General features: G+C 34.0%; 1 protein-coding gene across 1 annotated transcript in view; it reads left to right on the top strand.

Moving 5' to 3' along the window:
* Positions 1 to 26353, top strand: part of LOC126880008 (neprilysin-4-like) — an 81827-nt gene that overhangs the window by 30115 nt on the left and 25359 nt on the right. Inside the window, exons 6-10 of the mRNA XM_050643519.1 lie at positions 862 to 1121; positions 5518 to 5629; positions 7973 to 8250; positions 25144 to 25202; positions 25264 to 25312. Of these exons, the coding sequence (XP_050499476.1) occupies positions 862 to 1121; positions 5518 to 5629; positions 7973 to 8250; positions 25144 to 25202; positions 25264 to 25312 (758 nt within the window). The remainder of the gene's footprint in view (positions 1 to 861; positions 1122 to 5517; positions 5630 to 7972; positions 8251 to 25143; positions 25203 to 25263; positions 25313 to 26353) is intronic.

Below are 26353 nucleotides of genomic sequence, written 5' to 3'. Positions count from 1 at the left end.
CTTGATGTTCTAAATTCTAAGGAATAGAGCATTCCAGATGATGTAATATTTTTGACAAATAGTTATTAAATAAATATGAAATATAAAATTTAACTATAAAAATAAATAAAACATAAAATAAAACATATATAAATATAAAATTTAATTAAAAACGTCACTGTCAGTCGCAAAAGTGAGGTTGCACCAGTTACGTGACGCATGAGCATAAAATTTATGTTACCGTTTTGGACCTGAGTTTCGCTTCTGTATCGTTAGTTCTTCTGTGCTATCTGTTTCTTTCAAGACTATACTTGAATCTCTCCACTGAACTCTATGATAATCAGTCTTATATTAAAAATAGAGAATTTGATAGATCTCAAATATGTCAACACGCATGGGATAATAAACATAGAGTTTAGTGGAGAGATTCAAGTATAGTCCTAAAAGAAACAGATAGTAAAAAGAGAAAAATCAAAGAAGCGGCTTTAATTATGCTAAATGAAACCAATTGTGTCGCAAATTTCTTGGCAGAGTGCAGTAGGATGTAGTTACCCATACTAAAAAGGAAGTCAATAGAAAGAAAATACCAGGATTAGTAAGTCAATAACATATCGAGTTAGTACATATTTTATATTTTAGTAATATATCTACGTATTATTAATATTATTTATAATGTAAAATATCATATGTACATATTAAGGTCAGAATTTGGTATTAGTTTTGAGAGTAAACTAAAGTAAGACCTACTTACGATGTCGGGATAGTATCACGAGGTTTTTTCCTGGCTTTCCCTCGTGATTTACTATGGAATCTCTAGCGCGAGAATTTTACTGTCAAAACAAATATGGCATATACTGGTAAATGTTTTAATTGTTTTTCTAGCTAAATTGGATTGAATTCTTCCAACATTACTTTGCAAACGCTGGTATAGACATAACAGCAGACACCAGGCTGCTGAATTATTCAGGGTTGGACAAAATTTTATACGGAATATTGAACCTGGTGAAATCAACTCAAGATCATGTGGTTAAAAGTTATGTAATGATGCGAATCTTTACACATTTGGCACTTGACGGTGATGCACATTCAAGAAAACTCATGGAGGATTATTTCGCTGGAATAAATGTTCAAATTTACCCTAGGTACGAAAATCTATCTCTTAATATAATTAATTTAAAATAATTATTCATCATCATCATCAGTGGCGTTACAGCTCTTTATGAGCCAAACCTTCTGCAGAACAATCTTGCATTCGCCCCTGTCTCTGGCAACTCTTCTCCATGCTCCAATTCCAATAGATTTTAAATCAAAATAATTATTAAAAACTACCTTGGCTTTTCTGATACTGTACAGCATTTCAAAAATAAAGAAACAAATAGGCATGACCAAAAACATTAACCAATAAACAACATTCAACTTATAGTGTGTGGCATATCAAAAAGGTATATTATGTGAAGGCATTATAGCGAGGAAAGAGAACAAGCCGGTTTTAGTGAAAATTACGGGACAAATGATCATCTGCAAGCAATAAAGTCCTGATAGAAAAGTATGTGGAATACAACAGACCCTTACCCTATTTGTTAATTTTTATTATTATTGTTTTCACCAAATTTTGAAAAAATGTGAAAACTTTGAATTATCCACGTCCGTCTGTGCTTCCGCCCGTCTGTCTGTCTGTCTATCTGTCCGTAAACACAACTCCTCCGTCATTATACCAGTTAGAATGACAAATGAGGTGTCGAATGAAAGGTTATAATCCAAGGATGGTACTAAAGGTGAGAAATTTGACCTAGGACTTCCGGTTTCAGAAGCACAACCGAAAGTACTGTTAAGTTACTGGAATAGTACAAGTGATATATTATTCGAGGCGCCTTAGCAAGACGAGAACAAATATATATATATTTCCGGATTCAGGAATGTCTCTCCGTATATATATCCGTCCGCGAATATATCTTCTCCTTTATTAATACACATAAAATAATGATGGTGTCGAAATCTCCACAAAATTTTTCTGAATAACCGTACATGATCAAAGAATTGAGCGTGTTAGAAAATATAATTACCTGGGAACTGTTATTAATGAAAACAACGACAACTCTGAAGAAATCAAGATCAGAATAGAAAAAGCTAGAGCTACTTTTACCAAAATGAAAACAGTTTTATGCGGAAGAGAGCTAAGTTTAAATCTTAAAATTCGCCTCATGAGATGTTACGTGCTGTCAGTTCTTTTCTATGGAATGGAAGCTTGGACACTGAAAAAGATCGATACAAGGAAAATAGAAGCATTCGAGATGTGGATGTACCGCAGGATACTGAGAATATCGTGGACAGAGAGAGTGACAAACATGGAAGTGTTGCGAAGGATGCAGAAAGAAAAAGAACTTGCGCTTACTATTAAAAAGCGCAAACTGCAATACTTGGGACATATAATGAGGGGACAAAAGTACCAGCTACTACAATTAATTATTCAGGGAAAAATAATAGGTAAAAGATCCATTGGCAGAAGAAAACATTCATGGTTGAAGAATTTAAGAGATTGGTACAAGTGCAGCAGCTGCCAAGTATTTAGATCTACGGTATCAAAAATACGCATAGCCTTTATGATAGCCAAACTTCGGAACGAGGACGGCACCTGAAGAAGAAGAAGAAGATAAAATGACAAATGAGGTGTCGAATGAAAGCTTATAACCCAATGATGGTATTAAAGATGAGAAATTTGATCTCGGACTTCCAGTTTAAGAAATGCAAATATAAGTACTGGTTTAGTCACTGGAATAGTACAAGCGATATATTATTTGACGCGCCTTAGCAAGGCGAGAATAAATATAAATTTTCGGTTTCATGACTGTCTGCCCGTCCTGACCCATTTGATTCGGTGAAATTAATCAATAATAGCAGCACTGGAACAATACAATGTAGAGTGTATTATAGATACACTAGGTTGATAAAATACATATACAACAATATCACCACAACTATGAAACTTTACAACATGACGGGTACAAATAAAAGTGACCAGATGAGTTCGACGGGGTGCCATCATTTCGACTAAACTTTTCACAGCTGTCCTTGAATACGCAATGAAGATATTGTCCTGGGATCATAGAGCATTAATATTGATGGCGAAAGATTGACGCACCTAGATTCGCAGATGACATCGTTCTAATCAAGGATAACATCGACGAGGCAAAACAAATGCTTGAAGAAATGGCACAAGCTGCATCAGCAGTAGGCCTCCGAATAAGCGTGTAAAGAAAACTCAAATAATGACAAATTTAGTGCTTGCACAAAACATCAGAATAGACGACTTAGACAATAACACAAACACATGTGTATAAATACCTTGACACGACATACAAATTGGAAAGAATAACCAAACGCACGAGATACATAGGCCAGGGTAATAAGACAAAAATATACCCTGTTCGTGACACTTCAGCAGCCAGGGTACTGAAGCATTTTTTCGACAGGTAATACCTATAGGAACAAATTATAACTATTTCCTGCGTAGGATCTGGCGGCCATTTTTATTTATAAACAATGAACTGTCAAAAAATGGCATCTCCCCCTTTTTCTTTTTAAATCAACGAAAAACTTATGAAATACAAATATCTTCAATATTATGGAAAAGGCTTTAAAATGACGTATTACAAAGTTTGATATACTCATTTATTGTTATTATAATTGCGAAAAAAGGTCGGAATTGCAAAAAAACATATTTTCTCAATAACTGTTGTAAAAATTAGTGTACAGCTTTGAAATTTTTGTCAAATGTGGGTTCTTTGGTGCTTAATATGTGGTAAAAATTTCAAAGCGATTCATTCAATTGTTTAAATTTTATTGTAATCGTTTGTCCCAGAGAGCATTTTTTTTTGCAATAACATAAGTCAGAAAAAAATGACCTTAGAAGCATTCCACAGGTGTAAAATGAAAGACCATGAACTACATTTTCAACATGGTTTAAAAAAGTGAATAAAAATGCATTTATTAGTAATAAATAATAATGCAAAATTATCGTCAATTTTTCTTTATAAACTTTTTGAATAACTTTTTCCAAAAAAATTAAGTTTTTTAACCTATTTTAAGTGCACAACTACCAAGTAATGTTATCTATATCATAATTGATAGAAAATTGTAATAAATAGTATAATTTCTTATATAACAAAATAAAAATTTATAAGGAAAGGTTTACGATACTTTTGCATAATTATTTATTACTAATAAATGTTTTTTTTTATTCACTTTTTTTAAACCAAGTTGAAAATATAGCTCATGCCCTTTCATTTAACATCTGTGAAATGGTTCTAACGTCATTTTCTTCTGACTTATCTTATTGCAAAAAAATGCTCTCTGGCATAAACAATTTGAATAAAATTTAAACAATTGAATGAATCGCTTTGAAATTTTTATCACATATTAAGCACCAAAGAACCCTTATTTGACAAAAATTTCAAAGCTGTACACTAATTTTTACAACAGTTATTGCGAAAATAATGTTTTTGGCAATTCCGACCTTTTTTCGTAATTATATTAACAATAAATGAGTATATCAAACTTTGTAATACGTCATTTTAAAGCATTTTCCATAATCTCGAAGATATTTGTACTAAAAAAACCATAAGTTTCCCTGTTTTCCATTGATTTGAAAAAAGTGAAAAATGACATTTTTTGACAGTTAATTGTTTATAAATAAAAATGGCCGCCAGATCCTACGCAGGAATTAGTTACAATCTTCTCTTATAGGTATTACCTGCCGAAAAAACGAATCAGTACCCTGGCTGTTCAAGTGTCATGGAAAAAACCTTATTACCCTGGACTAACAGCGCACAATAGATTTGGGCTAGGCTGCCTTCGGTAAGCTACAGGAAATATTTAAAAATGATATGCCCATATACCTTAAGAGAAAAGCGTCTGACTAGTGCGTATTGCCGGTGATAACATACGGAGCAGAAGAGAACCTAACGAAAAGGTCAGCAGTAAATCTAAGAGTGACCCAGAGGGCCTATGAGAGAGCCATGCTAGGAATCACAAGGAGAGACAGTATACCAAATAATATCATCAGTCAAAGAACAAAAATCAAAGCCATAGTAGAACATGTAGCTAAAAGGAAATGGAAATGGGCAGGTCATGTGGCAAGAAAACCGAACGATAAGTGGACTAAAAGATTATTGGAGTAGCGACCGTGGGAGAACAAACGAAGCAGAGGTCGACCACCAATGAGCTGGAGTAACGATCTAAAAAGAATTGCCGAGAACTGGATGATGTTAGCTCAAGACAGAGAGACATGGAGAAACTTGAAGGAGGCCCATGTTCAGTAGTGGAACATAACGGCTAGATGATGATGATTATGATAGCGAGGAAAAGATGTCGATGATTTCAGCTTAAAAATTATTAGCCCAATTTGTTTTAAATAGGAATAAGGATCTTCAAAAGTGTTTTTATTTAACGTTCCAGGTTCCTAGTTTGGGTAAAATATCCAAATAATATACAAAATTACTTCTAGAATTACAGCTTCATAATATCTACCATTTTTTTTAGAAAAGAATACTGTGCAAGAAAAATAATGGACTCTACGGGAACAGCAGGTTTGGCTTTTGCAGTAGCATATGGATATCAACTAAATCATTTTAATGTTAATAATTATCAAGAGGTAAGCACAATTTAAAAAAAAATCTTTTAAAACCATGTAAATTATTTTAATTTAAATAAAAGAGCGACCTACTCGCAATAATTTATTGTATTACCCGACGACCGGTTTCGCTGTCTATAAATTGCAGAGCATCATTAGGTCACAGTTACAAGTATACTAGATGATGACGATATCAGGAATGATCTCTAAAGTCTTCACTATCATACCTTCGTGCTCAATTTCTGCTAAAAGGGTACTGATAGGAAGGATGGATTATGCTGCCTGCATAAGTTAGCAAATCTTTGGGCAAGTTCTTGAGGTGGGGGAAGTGGCGAAAGGCAGCCAACAAATCCGTGCTTGATATTTTGTTTGTTTGAAGAAATACAAATTGTGATGTTATATATTATATACTTAACGGTTTTATTTATATTTATTAAAGATTTCTATTAATTCTAATAATAAATTGGCAAAGCATACGTTGTAAATAATCTTCACTTTGAAAGATTTTTTAGTTCTTATTTTTTTATTATTTGATCCATGATCAAGTGAACAATAAAATATTCAGGAAATCCCTTTGTCTTATTCCATTGCCAGCTTTAATTGGGTCAGTTAGTTCTTTTTATATTTTTACTCTTATTGTGTTGCTCTGGTCATAGCCACCTTTACTTAACAAGCCATGAAGTTGAAATTTGGCAACATCTATTGGTAGACCGATTAATTCTGACAGTTCTCATTTGTTTTTAAATAATTTTCACTGTATTTACAGAGAAACTGAAATATTTTACAATATTTCGTGCTCCAAATTATAAAGAACATTAAAAGGTATGTTATTAAGATGATTTTAGTTCAATATAATATATTTTTATATAAACCTGCGTGCATATATACATCCGTCCACTTAAAAATTTTGTCATTTTTATTGTCTTATATTTCCTAAACCTGTTGACAGATTTAAGTGATATTTTTAATATGTTATAGCCTAATTCTTTTACAATACAGCTGTAATAATATTGTTGCTAACCAGTTAAATTTTTATGGTGTACCGGACATTTATAAAATACTGAAATTAAAACCCAACTATAGACTCCGGTTTTCTTAACATTCTGTTTTTTTGATTAATTCGCTTATGTTTAACAACTAGATTTGTTCTTTATCAATTCAGGGTGTTTCTAAATAAGTGCGACAAACTTTAAGTGGAAAGGAACAAAATGCAAAATTTTGACGCCTGTATTTTAAATGTAATCATTTTTTTCGAATCCTGAGAAAACTAATAAGTATTTTTGAAAAATTTAAACGCAGAATGAAAGATTACTTTATTACCGAGGGCAGAAAGTCCCTTAAAATGAATAAAAAGTTTTTTGTAATGACATATTTGAAACTAAAAATCACACTAAATTTTCTTAATTTTTCACCCCTGTAACTTATTAAAATAAACATAGAAGTTTTCAGGAACTTTCGGCCCTTGGTCCTAAAGTAATCTTTCATTCTGCGTTTAAATTTTTCAAAAATACTTATTAGTTTTCTTAGGATTCGAAAAAAATGAATCCCGTTTATATTCTTGTTATTGGTTTTTTTTTTGTATAATAAACGTTACTTACAAGGAATTACTTTTAATATTATTTTGTACAAACTTCTAATTAATAATATTTTCTTGTTCGACTCAAAAAATACTATAAATTTTACCAGAATTTGTACTTTAAAATCGTAGTTTCGAAAGCGGTAGTCTGAAAGTCGGACTACGGACGTCATCAATTGCGACGTTGCCTTTTTCTTTTCATGGCTTGTAAAGTAAAGGTGGCTATGCTCTGGTAGATATTTTCGATCGATTTTATTATTCCTAGAGATATCTCTATTACGTACAATAAGTAGATAACGTCCTTTATTTTGACCCTGTCATATGCCTTCTTAAAATCCACGAAACATAAATAGGTCGGCTTGTTGTCTTCTAATGATTTCTTTTGCACTTGCCTCATTATAAATATACCGTCGGTGTCTGCTCTTTATTACCTAAAACCTTGTTGTTCTTCTGACAGTGTTATAATTACATTCAATTTATTTATTACCACTTTAGTTGTTAATTTAGTGTTGTGTTAATAAATTAATTCCTCTGTAGTTCTCCGGGTCCGATTTGTCTCCCTTTTTTGAAGAGGGATGTTAGGATGCTTTATCTCCATTCTTGTGGTATTCTGTTTTGTTCCATTATTTTTTTGAATAGTTTTAATATATGTTTATTCAGATCTGGCATGCCGCACTTTATAGGAGTTCATTCGGTATTCTGTTCTTTCCAGTCCTCAAGTATGAATATTCATTTGACTAATTCTTATTCTATAAAGGTGCTAAACATATTAATTCTCTTGGCTGCAGGTGATCCAGTTGATAGAAGACCTAACAGATTCATTTAGAGAATTAATACAAAATACTACCTGGATGGATACACAATCAAAGGAAGATGCTGTTGCTAAATTACAACGCATGATAATGATATTGGGACATCCAGACATTTCTTACGACAAGGAGAACTTGGATAAATTTTACGAGAATCTGAAAATCTGCAAATGGAATCATTACGGGAATTCAATAAGAATAAAAGCTTTTAAAAACGCTTATCAAATATCACAAATATCTAAAAGGGAAAGAGATTTGTAAGTATATTTTAATAATCAATAAAAATGTATACCATTTTTATTCAGTTGCCATGCGAAGCCAAAACTGTCTTAATTTTCATTTAGTTCAGAGAGCGCAAACCAGCACTCTAATCGACGATTTCGCCTCTTGTTAGAGGCTTATCAGAGAATGCACAGGTTGTTGTCTCTGACCCAAGTTAAAATCATCCAGTCTATTAGTCCCCGCATTGCAACTTTGCCTTTTATTTGGCAGATGGCGCTTGGCACCTTCTACCATCACGTTAGTTGCAATGCGGGGCTAATAGACTGCATTTTAACTTGGGTCAGAGATAGCAACCTATGCATTCTCTGATGAGCCTCTAACAAGAGGCGAAATCGTCGATTAGAGTGCTGGTTTGCACTCTCTTAACCAGTGGCGGCTCGTGATTTTTTCAATAGGGAGGCTATACCTAACTGTAAATTATCTAGACAAATTTGCAATAGCAAAAAAAAATACGCCAAAAAAATCTAATTTATGGCCCCATTTTTTTGACCATTTTTTATTTACATTTTATAATATCATCATAATTCATAATTATTTCATAATATCATATTATTTCAAAAATAGTTATAGGTCTGGATCCCGCGTATGAAAAAAAAGTTGATTAATAGCAAGCTGAAAATTTGTTAATAGCTTAAGGGTGTCTAGTCGAATAAACTTTGATATATGGGAACACTGGAACAGGGGCAGTTTTAATTGTTGAATAGGTTAAAAATTTGGAACGGTCAGACCACGAAAACGGCACATTTATTTTGTCCGACAGAACAGACTTAAACTCTCCGAACAGAGATTTAACTCTCATGCAAAAATCAGACTGCTATTTAGCACCTGTCATAATTTCTGTCATTTGACATATTCTACATGTTCCACTCATTAAAACGCCCATTTGGTGATAAATAGCAGTCTGATTTTTGCATGAGAGTTTAATCTCTGTTCGAAGAGTTTAAGTCTGTTCTGTCGGACAAAATAAATGTGCCGTTTTCGTGGTGTGACCGTTCCAAATTTTTAACCTGTTCCACAATTAAAACTGCCTCTGTTTCAGTGTTCCCATATATCAAAGTTTATCCGACTAGACACCCTTAAGCTATTAACAAATTTTCAGCTTGCTATTAATCAACTTTTTTTCATACGCGGGATCCAGACCTATTAGTATAATTGTAAAAGTGTATTACCAAAGTTTGTGTCGTTTATTTGTTAACAATTCTATCTCTTTAAGTAGATATGCATATCAAAATAAATACAGATTTGAAGTTTTGCAGTCCATACAGGTTGAAGATTTATATTGTTTAAGATACTCAACTGATTTTTTTTAATTCTAAAAGCGGCTTACTCTGCGAATGCAAAAACACGGTAAATTACCGATATTTCGTTTTGCATTACAGATATCGGAAAAAGTTATTTAAACAAGTTGTTCCAAATATTATTCTAATCCCACATACCAAATTTCATCACAAAATTCGCACTTTTAGTTTTTTCATTATTTTTAGTCAGGATCCTAAAATCCGCAGAGGAGGCTGCTGGCCGAAAAATCTCCCTTGCCCGATCTCCGGGCAGCGTGTGCGTTAAGCGATGTGCAATGTGCAGCTCTAAGGAGACCTTAAGGTGCAGGAGACCTTAAACTAAACCATCCTTAAGCGCTGCTAGGCTACGCGGAGCATTAGCAAGTGAGATTTTCCGGCCAGCAGCCTCCTCTGCGATTTTAGGATTCCGACTACAAATAATGAAAAAACTAAAAGTGCGAATTTTGTACTGAAATTTGGCATGTGGGGTTAGAATATTATTTGGAACAACTTGTTCAAATAACTTTTTGCGGTATCTCTAACGCGAAGCAAAATAGCAAAGTAAACAAAACAGTGTAGCGTGTGTAAAAAAATTATGGGGAGGCTAAGCCTCCCTTGCCTCCTCTGACCAGCCGCCACTGCGCTTAACTAAGTGAAAATTAAGACAGTTTGGGCTTCGCATTGCAACTGAATAAAAATGGTATACGCTGTGAGCTCGTACGTAGAAGGGATATTTATAAATTCGCAAGCGCCAGTAGTGGCAAGTCTGTAAACGTTTTCCGGAAATTTGACATAAATGTCAAAGTGATTTATTTAAAATTAAAATTAAAAACATTAATTATAAAAAATATTAGTTGGTCAAAGCTGTGGTATATATTTTTACCTTAAATGTACGCTGTGAGCTCGTACGTAGAGGGGATATTTACAAATTCGCGAACGCCAGTAGTGACAAGTTTGTAAACGTTTACCGGAAATTTGACATAAATGTCAAAGTGATTAATTTAAAATTAAAATTAAAAACATTAATTATAAACAATATTAGTTGGTCAAAGCTGTGGTATATATTTTTACCTTAAATATACTTACGTTTTAAATACTAAATTTAAGTTTTTTTAATGTTCCGTAATATCTAATTATAAATAATCTATTATAATCTTAGCGCCATCTACACGATTATTGTCAAAGTATCCGAAGTAAGAAATTGATATTTTATCAATAGAACGTCAAAATGATTATAAAAATCTTTAAAAAATCGATTACAATTTAATTACTTTTTTGCGTTGTAAATATTAAGCGATAACAATTAAATAATAAATTTAAAAATTACCAGTAAAAGTTGAATTAGTAACCGCTAGGAGCGACACCAGCGAAGCTCAGAGCATATACGCTGTGAGCTTCGCTGGTGTCGCTCCTAGCGGATTACTAATCAACTTTTACTGGTAATTTTTAAATTTATTATTTAATTGATATCGATTAATATTTACAACGCAAAAAAGTAATTAAATTATAATCGATTTTTTTAAGATTTTGCTAATCATTTTGACGTTCTATTGATAAAATATGAATTTCTTACTTCGGATACTTTCACAATTATCGTGTAGATGGCGGTAAGATTAATATATTAATTTATAATTAGATATTATGGAACATTAAAAAAACTTAAATTCAGTATTTATAACGTAAATATATTTAAGTTAAAGATATATAACACAGCTTTGACAAACTAATATTGTTTATATTTAATGTTTTTAATTTTAATTTTAAATTAATCACTTTGACATTTATGTCAAATTTCCAGTAATCGTTTACAGACTTGTCACTACTGGCGCTCGCGAATTTGTAATTATCCCCTCTACCTACGAGCTCACAGCGTATACTTACGTTTTAAATACTGAATTTACGTTTTTTTAATGTTCCGTAATATGTAATTATAAATTCTTAGCGCCATCTACACGATAATTGTGAAAGTATCCAAAGTAAGAAATTAATATTTTATCAATAGAACGTCAAAATGATTAGCAAAATCTTTAAAAAATCTATTACATTTTAATTACTTTTTAGCGTTGTAAATATTAAGCGATAACAATTAAATAATAAATTTAAAAATTACCGACCGGTGAAAGTTGAATTAGTAATCCGCCAGGAGCGACACCAGCTAAGCTCAGAGCGTATACATTTTATTTTCTATTAGTATTACTACTATTCAGTAACTAGGTCCACTTTTCATTAGAATTTACCACGCTGAACAGACGGGGTTGTGAATTGATAATTTTAGAATTCCCTCTTGTCTTTTTTGCAGCATCCATCTGGCTTGCAATTTTTAGAAGCCGTGGAGGTGTTACCAGGAAAATGGTCCAATAGTTTTTAATTTGATATTATTTTAAATATTTTTAAATATTTTATTAGGTTGAAAACTTTGACTTTTATATTTTAATAGTTATTTATTATAGTAATATAGTATAGTATGATAGTAACATATGTAATGGGCAAAACTAGCAGATTTTAGCGCGATACATGAAAGTTACTTCACGAGCGGAGGGATGTAGTCATGAGAGCGCTAAAATCCCATGCATAATACAATATTTTTTTCTATAAATCGACAGAAACAATAGAAGTTTCAACAATTTTGCCGTAAAAAAAAATAAAAAAATAAAATATCAAGAAATAATCAGGAAAATAACGGACATTACATAATTTAGGTACTTACTTAGCTAAAATAACAAACACAATAATTGTTCTCACGAATTTTTTCCCTTGCAATTATAAATTAATTGTTTTGTAAATGTTCCATGACGAATTCGTTCCAATTGAGAATGGGTTATTTCCTTTTCATTTAGAAATACAGCTAACGTATCAAACAAACCTACGAATCGATTTGAGGAAAAATAAGAAATTAATGTCGTTTAGAAGTACTTCCTCAAGGAAATTTTTTAATTGTCGATGATTTTTTACTTTTTATTTGTCCGAATGTAACTTATAATATGTACATAAATATTTTAGTAACGAGATGTTCTCGGTGAATTATACAGTGAAACGGTATGAATTATGGAATTTGAGAATCATTTCTATAAAGCCCAATAAGACCCGGACTGGGACGTTTCGACGTCGCCGTTTCGCCGTCGCCATTTCGCCGTCGCCGTTTCGCCGTCGAGCCACTTCGCCGTCGGCCGTTTCGCCGTCGAGCCAGTTCGCCGTCGGCCGTTTCGCCGTCGCCATCCCGGCATTGGTTAAGTTTACAAGAACGTGATAACATACTAACTTTTTTTATACTAAATGTCGCAAGAACGTGATAACATACTAACTTTTTTTATACTAAATGTCAGTGTAAATAAAATGCTGATGTTGCTAGTAAAACCAAGTTATATTTTCGTATTCAACTATACATTGTTTTCGTCTGAAAAATAAAATATTTACAGTATTAAAAATATTGTTTGTAATTTTAAGTTTAACCTATTATTTCTAGGAAATTAAGGACAATTAATAAACAAGAGTATAATTAGAATATATCATTAAATAGATAAATATGACTATTATCAGATTCCCGGAAATAAACAATATTGAGAAAAGGGATTTCAATTTCAATTGTTGTTACTGTATCAAAAATAAAAAACTTCATTATGCAAAAGTGATAGTATATAATCGTTCGAAAGCCATTCAAAACTTATATACAAGTAATGATCATCCCGAAATTATAAGTACGAATGCTAACAACGAAATGGCGACGGCGAAATGGCTTGACGGCGAAACGGCGACGGCGAAATGGCTCGACGGCGAAACGGCGACGGCGAAATGGCGACGGCGAAACGGCGACGGCGAAATGTCCTAGACCCAATAAGACCGACTACTTCTCCAAGCCTTGCTGGAGCTCCATCAGTTGCAATGCTTACAAGTCTATCAAGAGTCACATCAAAAGTTTTTATTAGGAAATTTATTGCATTTTTATTGCATTAACACCCGGGGGTTGACTCAGGGTTTTATCTCGGGGATGCTTTCTACATGCTCGTATTATCGGCTGAGCTCCGTATCTGTAGAGCGATGTACAGGGTGATCAGTTAAGGGTAGCGAGCGGCCATATCTCATAAGATATTGGTCGTATAGATTTGAGAAAAAAAATCGTGATAAAAGTCGCCAAGAGAAATTGCTGGAAATTATTTTCGAGTTTGTCAAACGTCCGCTAGAGGGCGTAACAACCAACACAAAGTAGAAAAATGGGATTTTTATAGAATTTTGTCTAATAAAAGTTTATCGATGATATCATTTTCATATTTACAAACCACTTCCCTACATTTTTTGTCTAAAACGTTTTGTTCTATCTATCCAAATAAAGCGGTGGTAAATCAATTGTTTTTTAAACAAACCAAGATTTCTTCCGTTTCTTTTGACCGATTTTAGCAAACTTAGGCTCATATGAAAGAGCATAATTTGCACTACAAAACGCTTATTTTGTTTTGAATTTTTGACGTTTGCTGTCGCCCCTAGATAGCGTTAACTGAAATGGTAGCAAATTTTTGAGTTTTTTTCAAAAAAAAATAAATGTAATGGTATATTAATTTTTATATATTTTAAAAGAGGATAAATTTCTCTATAACTTAATGAAAAGAATTTATTATCTACCTTTTTTTGAACCGTTGATATTGACCAAAATATAATTTTATTACATTAAAAAATGGCACGCCACTGTTTTTATCAAAAATAAAAATCAGTTTTGTAATCTCTTATTAGTTGCTAACAAAAAGAACCTCTTGACTTTTTTTCGTTAGACAAACAGTTTTGGATTGAAAAATAAGATATATTTACATGGGGCGCCCATATCTCGAAACATACTACATAATTTACTTTTTTTTTTCAATCTAAAATCGTTTGTCTAACGAAAAAAAGTCAAGAGGTTCTTTTTGTTAGCAACTAATAAGAGATTACAAAAAACAGTGGAGTGCCATTTTTTAATGTAATAAAATTATATTTTGGTCAATATCAACGGTTCAAAAAAAGGTAGATAATAAATTCTTTTCATTAAATTATAGAGAAATTTATCCTCTTTTAAAATATAAAAATCAATATACCATTATATGTTTTTTTTTAACTCAAAAATTTGCTACCATTTCAGTTAACGCCATCTAGCGGCGACAGCAAACGTCAAAAATTCAAAACCAAATAAGCGTTTTGTAGTGCAAATTATGCTCTTTCATACGAGTCTAAGTTTGCTAAAATTGGTCAAAAGAAACGGAAGAAATCTTGGTTTGTTTAAAAAAAAAACAATTGAACTTCCCCCACCGCTGATAGATAGAACAAAACGTTTTTGGACAAAAAATGTAGGGAAATGGTCTGTAAATATGAAAATGATATCCATCGATAAACTTTCATTAGACAAAATTCTATAAAAATCCCATTTTTCTACTTTGTGTTGGTTGTTACTCCCTCTAGCGGACGTTTGACAAACTCGAAAGAAATTTCCAGCAATTTCTCTTGGCGACTTTTATGATGATTTTTGAAGTTATTCTTCCTTAGGCGCGATGCGATTGAGAGTAAAATTTCATAAATCTGCGCGCATGCGCACAGACAGTAATAGTTCGTTGCTAATCTTTCAAGATAATACCGGATTATATATAATTAATAATAATTAATAATTATAATAATTAATAAGATAACCCGGAAGTCCGGCTAACCCGGATCGATTTTCATCAGATAAAATAAAAATGTTTTCACTTTGACTGAGTTTTTTTACCAAGAAATAGACAATAATGTATACAACTGTACGTAATTTAGATGTACTGGACATAAGTATTTCATTTTTTTGGCAATTATAATTAAGTTTATCTGTAAGAGTACCGTATTTTATTAATTTTTACCATATTCTCCGGCTAACCCGGATTTTCGATAACCCGGATCGGCCGCGGTCCCGATTAATCCGACTTATCGAGGTTCCACTGTATATCATTTTTATATTGTCTATATGTCACCGTGTTGTGTAATTATATCCGAAACTTACGTGTCATTTAAAGAAGCTCGGTGGCGTAGTTGGTAGAGCGTTGGGTCAGTGATTGGAAGGTCACACCGGTCGCGGGTTCCAATGCTGGACGATTCATACTTTTTTTTAATTTTTCGTTGTTTTAATAAAAAATTTTTGAAAGTGGTAGATAAGAAAGTTAGTTTAATATTTAAATAAAATACAAATAACCTGTTAAGTATATTTACTTCGTTGAAATTATATAATAGAAGAATAACTTCTTACGTGCGTACAAAGTACACACACATTCTTTTTTTTTTTTCCTCAAATCTATACGACCAATATCTTATGAGATATGGCCGCTCGCTACCCTTAACTGATCACCCTGTACTTCGAAAATTTTGATATATACATATCTGCATTACTACAATGTACTGCGTGTCATTTCCATGGTATCCGCATGCCTTTATCAGACTTTATGAAATCAGACCCGAATAGAATACGGACGCTTAAAACAAATGTATTAGTTTTTATATTTATTAATTATTCTAAAGTTTATTTCAGTTAGATTAATGTATTTTAATGAAAAAATGTTTGTTTGTTGCATTTGAAAGGTGTGAATATCAAATATGAAGAATATACAATAACATTAATTGTTTATAATGGGCGGCCTAGCCTATCCTAGATAACGCAGCCCTCTTTCAGCCGCCACTGTTGATAATTTATGACGAATAAGTTAAAGAATAGAACTCTAATACTGAAGAAATGGAGAACTTGTTTGTGAGAAAAATAAAAACAGGAACAAGGAAAAGTTACAGAAACAAATATTAATATACAGTGATGAGCGTGCTAATAACCGGCAAAATAGCGCAAAAGATGGAAAACTTATTAAGTGGTGAGTTAAAAAGAAATAAAACTAGTCGAGCTGGGAGATTTAGCGATATTAACATATAAATTCACATTATCGTGAATGGGGTGGGATCGTTTCCCACATTTACACGTATCAGAGGAGTATGTCAACTAAAACCGTCACTGTGACAGTAGCAGTTGCCAAACTCGTCCGATACGTCTAAAGGTGGGAACAATCAATATAATGTACATTTTTAGGTTAATATCGCTAAATTTCCCAGCTCGACTAGTTGCATTTCTTTTTATCTCACAACTCAATACGTTTTTCACCTTTTGTGCTATTTTGCCGGTTATTAGCGCGCTCATCACTGTATAAAAAAAACGGGTGTAAGATTTCGCTGACGTTGTTAGTACATTATATCAGGATTTACTATTATTTTTTCCTGATTTTTTTCGGCAACTGCGGCATGAATTACCAAATTTGCGGAGGAAATGGACGAAGACATAACCTCATGTCATTCCCTATACCTACTCAATGATGTCATCGAACTAAACCACGCCTTATAAACTACGAATTTAAAAAAATACTCCAAAATTCCAAAGCACTAATATAAGTGAAAAAGAAATTGTAATTTCAGAACATTTTTATTAATTATAACTGTAAAACTAATGTAGGTAAAATAAAAACAAGTAATAATAACATATTCAGAAAATTAATAAATTCGAAAGATAATAAAAGTTGAGGAAAATATTATATATTTGTTGAATACGTTCAAATAATGGAGAAAGATATTAGACTCTACATTTGAATGAAGTACCTACAATTATTTTATAAGTAAACATATGCAATTATTATGCATTACATTGTATGACAACAGACAACATTTCAGTCCCATTCATTCAGAGTTAAAAGTATTGTAATGTACACATCAGGAAAATTAGCGAGTCAGATGAAAAATCTTATTAGCGTATAAGGAGTACAAACAATAAAAGCAAATATAATTGCACTAAAATGCTTAGTTTTAATTAACGCCCTCCATAGTCCTGTCGCCAGGGGGGTACAACGGTCTCCTGTATTCAGATGGACTTACCCAAGTTTTTTTATGTATTTTGACCTGTAGAACACGAATTTTTTGGGTAACAGTTGATCCGGATGTCGATAAGATTGTTATAAACCAAGAAGTTGAGGAATCACATAACAGCGATTTCTCGCAAAACAAAACATTTTTTTGTATTTTTTGGGCCATTCTAACAAAAAAATGTTCCTACAAATTTTTTCGTAGGATGCATAGTTTTCGAGATAAACGCGGTTGAACTTTAAAAAAATCGAAAAATTGCAACTTTTGAACCCGAATAACTTTTGATTAAAAAATAAAATAGCAATTCTGCTTACCGCCTTTGAAAGTTCAAGTCAAATTATATCGGTTTTAATTATTTGTATTGCTAAAAATTTATTATTTTATTGTTAAAAAAAGCTATAAACACCTAGTGCTTGAGTGATGGTTTGTTTTAATGATTTCTCATTTAAAATCGAACGAGTAGGTAGAAGAGGTAAAATTTCAAGCGAGGCTATTTCTACGTAGCATGCATTAAAACGCATGTATTAGGCACGGGAAACACTATGTGTTTATAGCTTTTTTAACAATCAAAAAATAAATTTTTAGCAATGCAAATATTCAAAACAGATATAATTTGACTCAAACTTTTAAAGGCGGTAAGCAGAATTGCTATTTTATTTCTTAATCAAAGGTTATTCGGGTTCAAAAATTGCAATTTTTCGATTTCTTGAAAGTTCAACCGCGTTTATCTCGAAAACTATGCATCCTACGAAAAAACTTGTATGAACATTTTTTGGTTAGAATGACCCAAAAAATACAAAAAAATGTTTTGTTTTGCGAGAAATCGCTGTTATGTAATTCCTCAACTTCTTTGTTTATAACAATCTTATCGACATCCGGATCAACTGTTACCCAAAAAATTCGTGTTCTATGGGCTAAAATACATAAAAAAACTTGGGTAAGTCCATCTGAATTAAGAAGGCCGTTGTACCCCCCTGGCGACAGGACTACCAATTAAAATTGCTAAATTGTATAAAATCATATATTGTCCTTTTTTGCTGATTTAATATTGAAAACCATTCGAGTAAAATGAAACTGTCAACCAAATTACCAATGGCAGTTGGTTGCAGTTAATACCAAAGTACCAATATATAGAAATATATTTTCTAAATCAAAATTAATCAATCGCAAATTATTCTTAAGATCAGAATAGCCGTGATGATTGCCAACCTCCATCGCGGAGATGGTACGTAAAGAAGAAGTATAATTTATTCTTCTTCTCGTAGCAATACAACTCGGAGTGGGTCTTGGCTGACTGTGCAAGCAGAATCCGCGTTCATCACATACGGTCTAGACCAGGGCAATTATCACTAAAAGCACCCGAATAAATAAATTATTAAATACAGCACCTAGAGACTTGCAGTTTTTTGCATTATATAAAAATAAAGTCAAAATCACTACCTATACTAAGGAACAAAATTTATTCTTTGGGCGGTTTTTGGGGTCACTGAATACGATTACGCCATCAGAACTGACCCCCGGATCACCTGGTGCCCAAGGTCACGGCAAGAGACGTCATCTTCTGGAGTTTCGATAGTTTTCGGCATTAAATCGATTCAAACGGATTACTTACGGCTTTTAGGGGTCGCTAAATACGAATATGCCATCAGAATGGAACTCCGGAGTACCTGGTGCCCAGGGTCGCTACTAAGGCACGTTATTTTCTGGAGTTTCGAGGGATTTCGGCACTAAATTGATGCAACTGGACTATTCGTGGGGTTTTTGATGTGTTTAACACGAATATGCTATCAGAACAGACCTCTGGATCACCTGGTGTCCAAGGTCACTGCAAGGGACGTCATCTTCTGGAGTTTCGAGGGATTTCGGTATCAAATTGATGCAAATGGATTACTTACAGGTTTTTGGTGCCAAGGGTCTCTACTAAGGCACTTCATCTTCTGTGGTTTCGTGGGTATTGGTCATTTAATTGATGCAAATGGATTACTCACGGGTTTTTTTGGGGTCGCTAAGCACGAATATGCCATCAGAATTGACCTCCCGAGTACCTAGTGCCCAGGGTTGCTACAAAGGCGCGTCATCGTCTGGAGTTTCGAGGGATTTCGGTGTCAAATTGATGCAAATAGATTACTTACGGGTTTTTGAGATCGCTAAATACGAATATGCCATCAAAACCGACCCTCTGTGCACCTGGAGCCCAAGCTCACTGCAAGGGGCGTCCTCTTCTGGAGTTTGAGAGATTTCGGCATTAAATTGATAAAAATGGATTACTCGGGGGTGTTTGAGTCGTCAAATACAAATATGCCATCAGAACAGAACACCGGATCACCTGGTGCCCAAGGTCACTGCAAGGGACGTCATCTTTTGGAGTTTCGGGGGCTTTCGGAATTAAATTGATGCAAACGGATTACTTGTGGGTTTTTGCGGTCGCTAATCACGAATATGACATCATAATTTAATTCCGGAGCACGTGTTGCCCTGGATCGCTACTAAGGCACGTCATCTTCTGGAGTTTCGAGCGTTTTCGGCATAATGGATGCAAATGGACTACTCAGGGGGTTTGTGGGGTCAGCAAACACGAATAGGCCATTAGAACAAACTCACGGTGCACCTGGTTACCATGGTCACTTCAAGGGACGTCACTGTGCTATTAAATTTTCCTACTCATGTATATATAAAATTTATATAAACTTTACTTATATCTGACAATGTTTTTCCTTTATTTATTTCCAGATCGATTTACTATATTCTATTATGACAATGTTATTATGCATTGGCGTTATTATTGATCATCGTAATCACTAGGTACTCTTGAATCCTTCATCTAAGTCATACTCGTGTTCAACAACCCCAAAAACCCAAAAGTAATTTGTTTGCATGAATTTGGTACCGAAAACTCACGCAACCTCAGAAGATAACGTGCCTTGGGCACTAACATGCCTTAGGCACCAGGTGCTAAAATGTGTGGTCTAAAGGTGTATTCGTATTCATCAACCCCAAAAAGCCATGAGTAATCCATTTGAATCAATTTAGTATCGAAAACTTTCGAAACTCCAGAAGATGGCGTGTCTTATAGGAAACCTATAAGTAATCGGTTTGCGTCAATATAGTACCGAAAAACCTCCCCAGAAGATAACGCTCCTTGCAGTGACCGCGACCACCAGGTGCTACGATGGTCTGTTTTGATCGCATGTTCGTATTTAATCAATTTAAAAACCCCCAAGTAATCCATTTTCATCAATTTAATGCCGAAATCCCTCAAAACTTAAGAAGATGACGTCTCTTGCAGTTACCTTGGGTACCAGGTGCACAGGATGTCGGTTCTGATGGCAAATTCGTGTTCAGCGACCTTAAAAACCCTCCAGTAATCCATTTGCATCAATTAAATGCCAAAAACCTTCGAAACCTCAGAAGATGACGTGCCCTAGTAGCGACCCTGGGCACCGGATACTCCGGAGTTTAGTTCCGATGACACATTCGTGTTTACCGACCCCAAAAAACCCGTGAGTAGTCCGTTTACATCAATTTAATGCCGAAAACAGTCCAAACTCCAGAAGATGACGTCCCTTGCAGTGACCTTGGGCGCCAGGTTATCCAATGGTCTATTCTGATGGCATATTCGTGTTTGGCTACCTCAAAAACCCCCCGAGTAATCCGTTTGCACCAATTTAATACCGAAAGTCTTCGAAACTCCTGAAGATGACGTGCCTTAGTAGCGACCCTGGGCACCAGGTACTCCGGAGTTCAATTATGATGGCATATTCGTGTTTAACCACCTCAAAAACCCCCTGAATAGTCCAGTTGCATCAATTTAGTGCCGAAAGGTCTCGAAACTCCAGGAGATGACGTGCCTTAGTAGCGACCCTGGGCACCAGGTACTTCGTAGGTCAATTCTGATGGCATATTAGTACTTAGTGACCCCTAAAACCCGTGAGTAATCTGTTTGAGTTGATTTAATGCCGAAAACCATTGAAACCTCAGAAGATGACGTTTCTTGCACTGACCTTGGGCACCAGGTAATCCGTGGGTCAGTTCTGATGGCGTAATCGTATTCAGTGGCCCCAAAAACCCCAAATAATTAATTTTGTTCCTTAGTATACTGATTTTGACTTTATTTTTATATTTATGCAATTTTGGATGCATTTTATGCACTTTACAGTGCAATTATGCATTTCCACCCATTTTTGAATAGTAGACTTTTTTCCTGACGTCATCCTGAACATAATGCAAAAAACTGCAAGTCTCTAGGTGCTGTATTTAAAAATTTATTTATTTTGTGCTAAATGCCCTCGTCTAGTCGTCCACGATAGTTAGGTCAGTCGGTAGCCACATTGTCTTAAATCTGACCCCATGAATCTGACCATAAGTTATTTCTCCATCAAATTCGCGGACCTTCTAAACGACTTCTTACTGTTGGGCCTTTCTCCCAAATTAAATTAGTAAGGCGGTAAATTAGGAAGGTTATGGACAGACCAGCCCATCTTATGGCGCGACCGCATTGGTAAATTTTTCGTGCGTAATGAACTAATGGTTCGTCACAAGAATTTGCGTCGCAAATTTTTACCAGTGAGGACGTGGTGCTCAAATCATTTGATCTTCGCTGGTAAACGATAACCGATGGAGCGTGTGCGTTGTGTGAGTCGAAAATTCTGGCGTCCGATTTATGCGACGAACACGTCCACACTAGTAGTGTTCCCAGATGACTTTTTTGATGATCAGTAGGTGTCGCTTCAAAAGATCAGTAGTATCAACTCGCCTCAAAAATCTATCAGTTTATACATAGACAACTAGATGTCGCTCCGAAAAATCAGTAGAATTAGGGGGGAAGGCAACCAGATGCCTCAAAAAATCGGTTGATTCAACCGATTTTTCGTTAAATTTACCGAATCCCTCTATTAAAATACGATGATTTTGAGTATTTTAGTAATTTTTAGTATTTCAGTAGGTTTAAGGATGCCATCAGTAGATCAGTAGACGAGGATCGAGATCAGTAGGTCTACTGATTTTTCAGTAGGTCTGGGAACACTGAGCACAATTTACTTCGAACACGCAAATATTTGCGACGAACAGCTGGTACGTACGAAAAATTTACCAATGCGGACGCGGCATTAGACATTGGGATTTAATATTTTGAAAGATAAATCGCAACCAAGTGCATTGAATATTGCATCATAGTCTAAGAGCTAGTGAACCCTCCGACTAACGGTCGTCCTGTAAGGCTAGAAATTTGTCTAGTGATAATTCATAGCACACCAAGGCTAAAAATCATGACCTGGCAGGCATCAGCCGTGCACGTGTATCTACCAGGTGAATCGAAAAGTGCATAGTTTAGGGGTAAAACAAACATTCTCCTGTAAGGTTTAAATTTAAGTATGTGTTTGAGTAAGTCATTTAGAAGAAATGCTTACAATGACAGGCGATTCTGAAGAGCATAAGACCTTGCCAGGCCAGGGGAAAGATTAGGGGTTTTTCCTAAAATTATTTTTTTGCATCGAACAAATTTTTTTTAGGTTTTTTGAATCATTCCAAACAGAAAAGGTCTTTAGTGATTTTTCTCTTAAGTTAATAGTTTTTGTTATATAAGCGATTGAAAACTTTGAAAATTGCGAAATCGGCCATTTTTAACCCTAAATCGGACATTTATCTAAAAATTTCAAAGTTGCCAAGGTAGGTAGATATTCTTTAAACAATGATTGATGAAATCCGAAAGAGTTTTTTGCATTACAATATCGAAAACCCCTTAGTTTTTTAATTTCTAATCAAGCGGGCGATCACACTGTAGTATAAGTGAGGACGTTTGAGTTTGCATAAATTCAGTATCTCGAGAATGAGCAAATTTGAAGAGAAATCCTCAGACAGGTCGATTTTTATTTTTAAATTAGGCATATATATAATTTTAGTGACGTCATCCATCTGGGCGTGATGACGTAATCGATGATTTTTTTAAATAAGAGTAGTGATTGTGTGATAGCTTATTTGAAAAGCTATTTAATTCTCTATTCAGTAATATAAACATTGACATAATTATTTATACAGGGTGTACAAAAAAATTTTTTCTTCTATTTGTCAAATTTAATCAAGGTTAATTTAATAAAAAAAATTTTTTGTACACCCTGTATAAATAATTATGTTAATGTTTATATTAGTGAATAGAGAATTAAATAACCTTTCAAATGAGCTATCACACAACTCCTACTCTCATTTAAAAAAATCATCGATTACGTCATCACGCTCAGATGGATGACGTCACTAGTATTATATATACGCCAAAAAGTCCTAATTTAAAAATAAAAATCGACCTGTCTGAGGATTTCTCTTGAAATTTGCCCATTCTCGAGATAATGAATTTATGCCAACTCAAACGTCCTCACTTATACTACAGTGTCGCGCCCGCTTGATTAGCAATTAAAAAACAAAGGGGTTTCCGATATTGTATTGCAAAAAACTCTTTGGGATTTCATCAATCATTGTTTAAAGAATATCTACCTACCTTGGCAACTTTGAAATTTTAAGATAAATGTCCGATTTAGGGTTAAAAATGGCCGATTTCGCAATTTTCAAAATTTTCAATCGCTTATATAACAAAAACTATTAACTTAAGAGAAAAATCACTAAAGACCTTTTCTGTTTGGAATGATTCAAAAAACCTAAAAAAAATTGTTCGATGCAAAAAAAATAATTTTAGGAAAAACCCCTAATCTTTCCCCTCGTCTGGCAAGGTCTTATGCTCTTCAGAATCGCGTGTCATTGTACACAGTTCTTCTAAATGACTTACTCAAACACATACTTAAATTTAAACCTTACAGGAGAAATTTTATTTTACCCCTAAACTATCCACTTTTCGATTCAACTGGTAGATACACGTGTAGGGCCGATGCCTGCCAGGTCATGGTTTTTAGCCTTGGTGTGCTATGAATTATCACTAGACAAATTTCAAGCCTTACAGGACGACCGTTAGTCGAAGGGTTCACAAGCTCTTAGACTATCAACAGACAGGAACATGACATGTGTGGAAAGCTTGATCAGAGAAAATCATCGAATTTTAATCAGCAATTTTAGAAAATGTTGGTGTGAGTATAGGATCTGTCGATCATGTCGAATACAAACTAGATTACAGCAAAGTTTGTGCGCAATGAGTTCCTCGCTTTTTTTAAATGAACAAAAAATACGAAAGAAGAAGAATACAAGCGAAACGGTAATGATTTTGGTGCCATTATTTTAAACCATGCAGCTGTCATGGATGCAGGAGAAATACGAAAATTTTCCTCCACCAAAAAAGTTTAAAGTTCATCCTTCTACATGCAAGATCATTTTAACACTTTTTTGCCCATGAAAGCTCTCAAGTGGTGTCAGTATTCTGCACAACAATGGTCGGTCTTATGTTTACCAAAGTAGTGAAAGAAAATCACAAAAAGAAAATCGGGAAAGAAGAAACAACTGAATAAATTTAGGATATTACAAATTTTAGCGATTTTCACATCTTTGGGTAGAATATAATATGTATGTACATCGAATGGTGAAACAATGGGATATGTGCCCTAATTGTAGTGGTGACTATTTGCAAACATATTTGCCAATACATTTTTTTAGACCATAAATGGGTTTCAACTGAATGAGCCTTGTGTTTTTATCTGTGTATATTTCAGTGAATACCTATAACGTTTTTAAAACATAAACTCATTAATTAATAAACCTTAATTACTGATCACATTCCTCTTTTAGTTGGGATAAATCACCATTTGAAGTAAATGCTTATTATAATAAAGCCAATAACAAAATGAGTAAGTATGACGATCTGTAAAATGTTTTTATTTTGGTTTCAAAAGTTTATTTTTATTGCAGTTTTTCCCATAGCTATGCTGAATCCACTGTTTTTTGGTAGCGGTAGCAGGTATGTAAGATAAAAATTATAATATATTTAGTAATATATTTAGTATTTAGTAACATATTTAAAACATTGCAGCTCTGTTTCTTTAGCAGCCTTGATATCTCGCTGTTCTTTCTATTGGCTCAATTAATACGAGCTTCGTCGATATTTTCCGACCAACTCGTTGCTATTTCGCCAATTTTTATCTCCTTACGATCCATTACTGTCATGTTGATTTTAGCTCCATTAAAGGCACAGGCTGCTATATAGGAGACTATCTTTACCACATCTTTGACACAAAATTGACTGCGTTTTAAATCATCCCCAGATCCAGGAATTTTTTTAGATTTTTTAAAAAGTTTCTATAAACATCAATATTATAAGAAACGTGCTTCCCTTATAAGCAACTGACGAGTTGCACGTACACAGGTTAGGCGTCTGGCGCCGTGTTGTATACAAACAAGTTTTAAATAGGGTAGGTACTGTTATAAATACAGCTAAAACTTCGTTTCTATTTCGATTTTTTGATAACATTTTAGAACAGTATTTCTGCGATAATAAGGAATATTTTTGTAAAAAAAACAAAAATCGATTTTTTGAAAATTTAGAAAGTAGTCCCTTAAGAGAAGTAAACGCTTTACTATCAAGAGTTTCAATATCATACTTCAAGAATACCAAAAACATTAGGGAATGCTTTCAAGGAGATTAAAGTCGAGGAGAAGTGATAGAGTGCCTCATTTGTCCGTGTATTCAATTACATTCTTCTTTTTTCTATAGGTGCTGTCTACATTTCGAAGGTTGGCGATCATCAGAGCGATTTTTCCTTTTGAGACCGCGGCTCTAAGTAATTCGTTGTTACTATATCCAAACCATCCCTTAAGGTTCTTCAGCCATGAGTTAAGCCTCCTTCCTATGGATCTTTTTCCCTGGATTTTCCTTGCATAATAACCTGGAGTATTAGATATTCATCTCCTCTCATCACATGTAACATATCTCGCAGTCTTCTTCTCTTAATTGTTAGAAACGCTTCCCTTTCCTTATTCATAGTCTCAGTACCTCTACGTT

The sequence above is a fragment of the Diabrotica virgifera genome, chromosome 2 (assembly GCF_917563875.1).
Source record: "Diabrotica virgifera virgifera chromosome 2, PGI_DIABVI_V3a".
NCBI classification, from domain to species: Eukaryota; Metazoa; Arthropoda; class Insecta; order Coleoptera; family Chrysomelidae; genus Diabrotica; species Diabrotica virgifera.
Note: the sequence above shows the minus strand (reverse complement) of the source record. Positions and strands in the feature narration are given on the sequence as shown.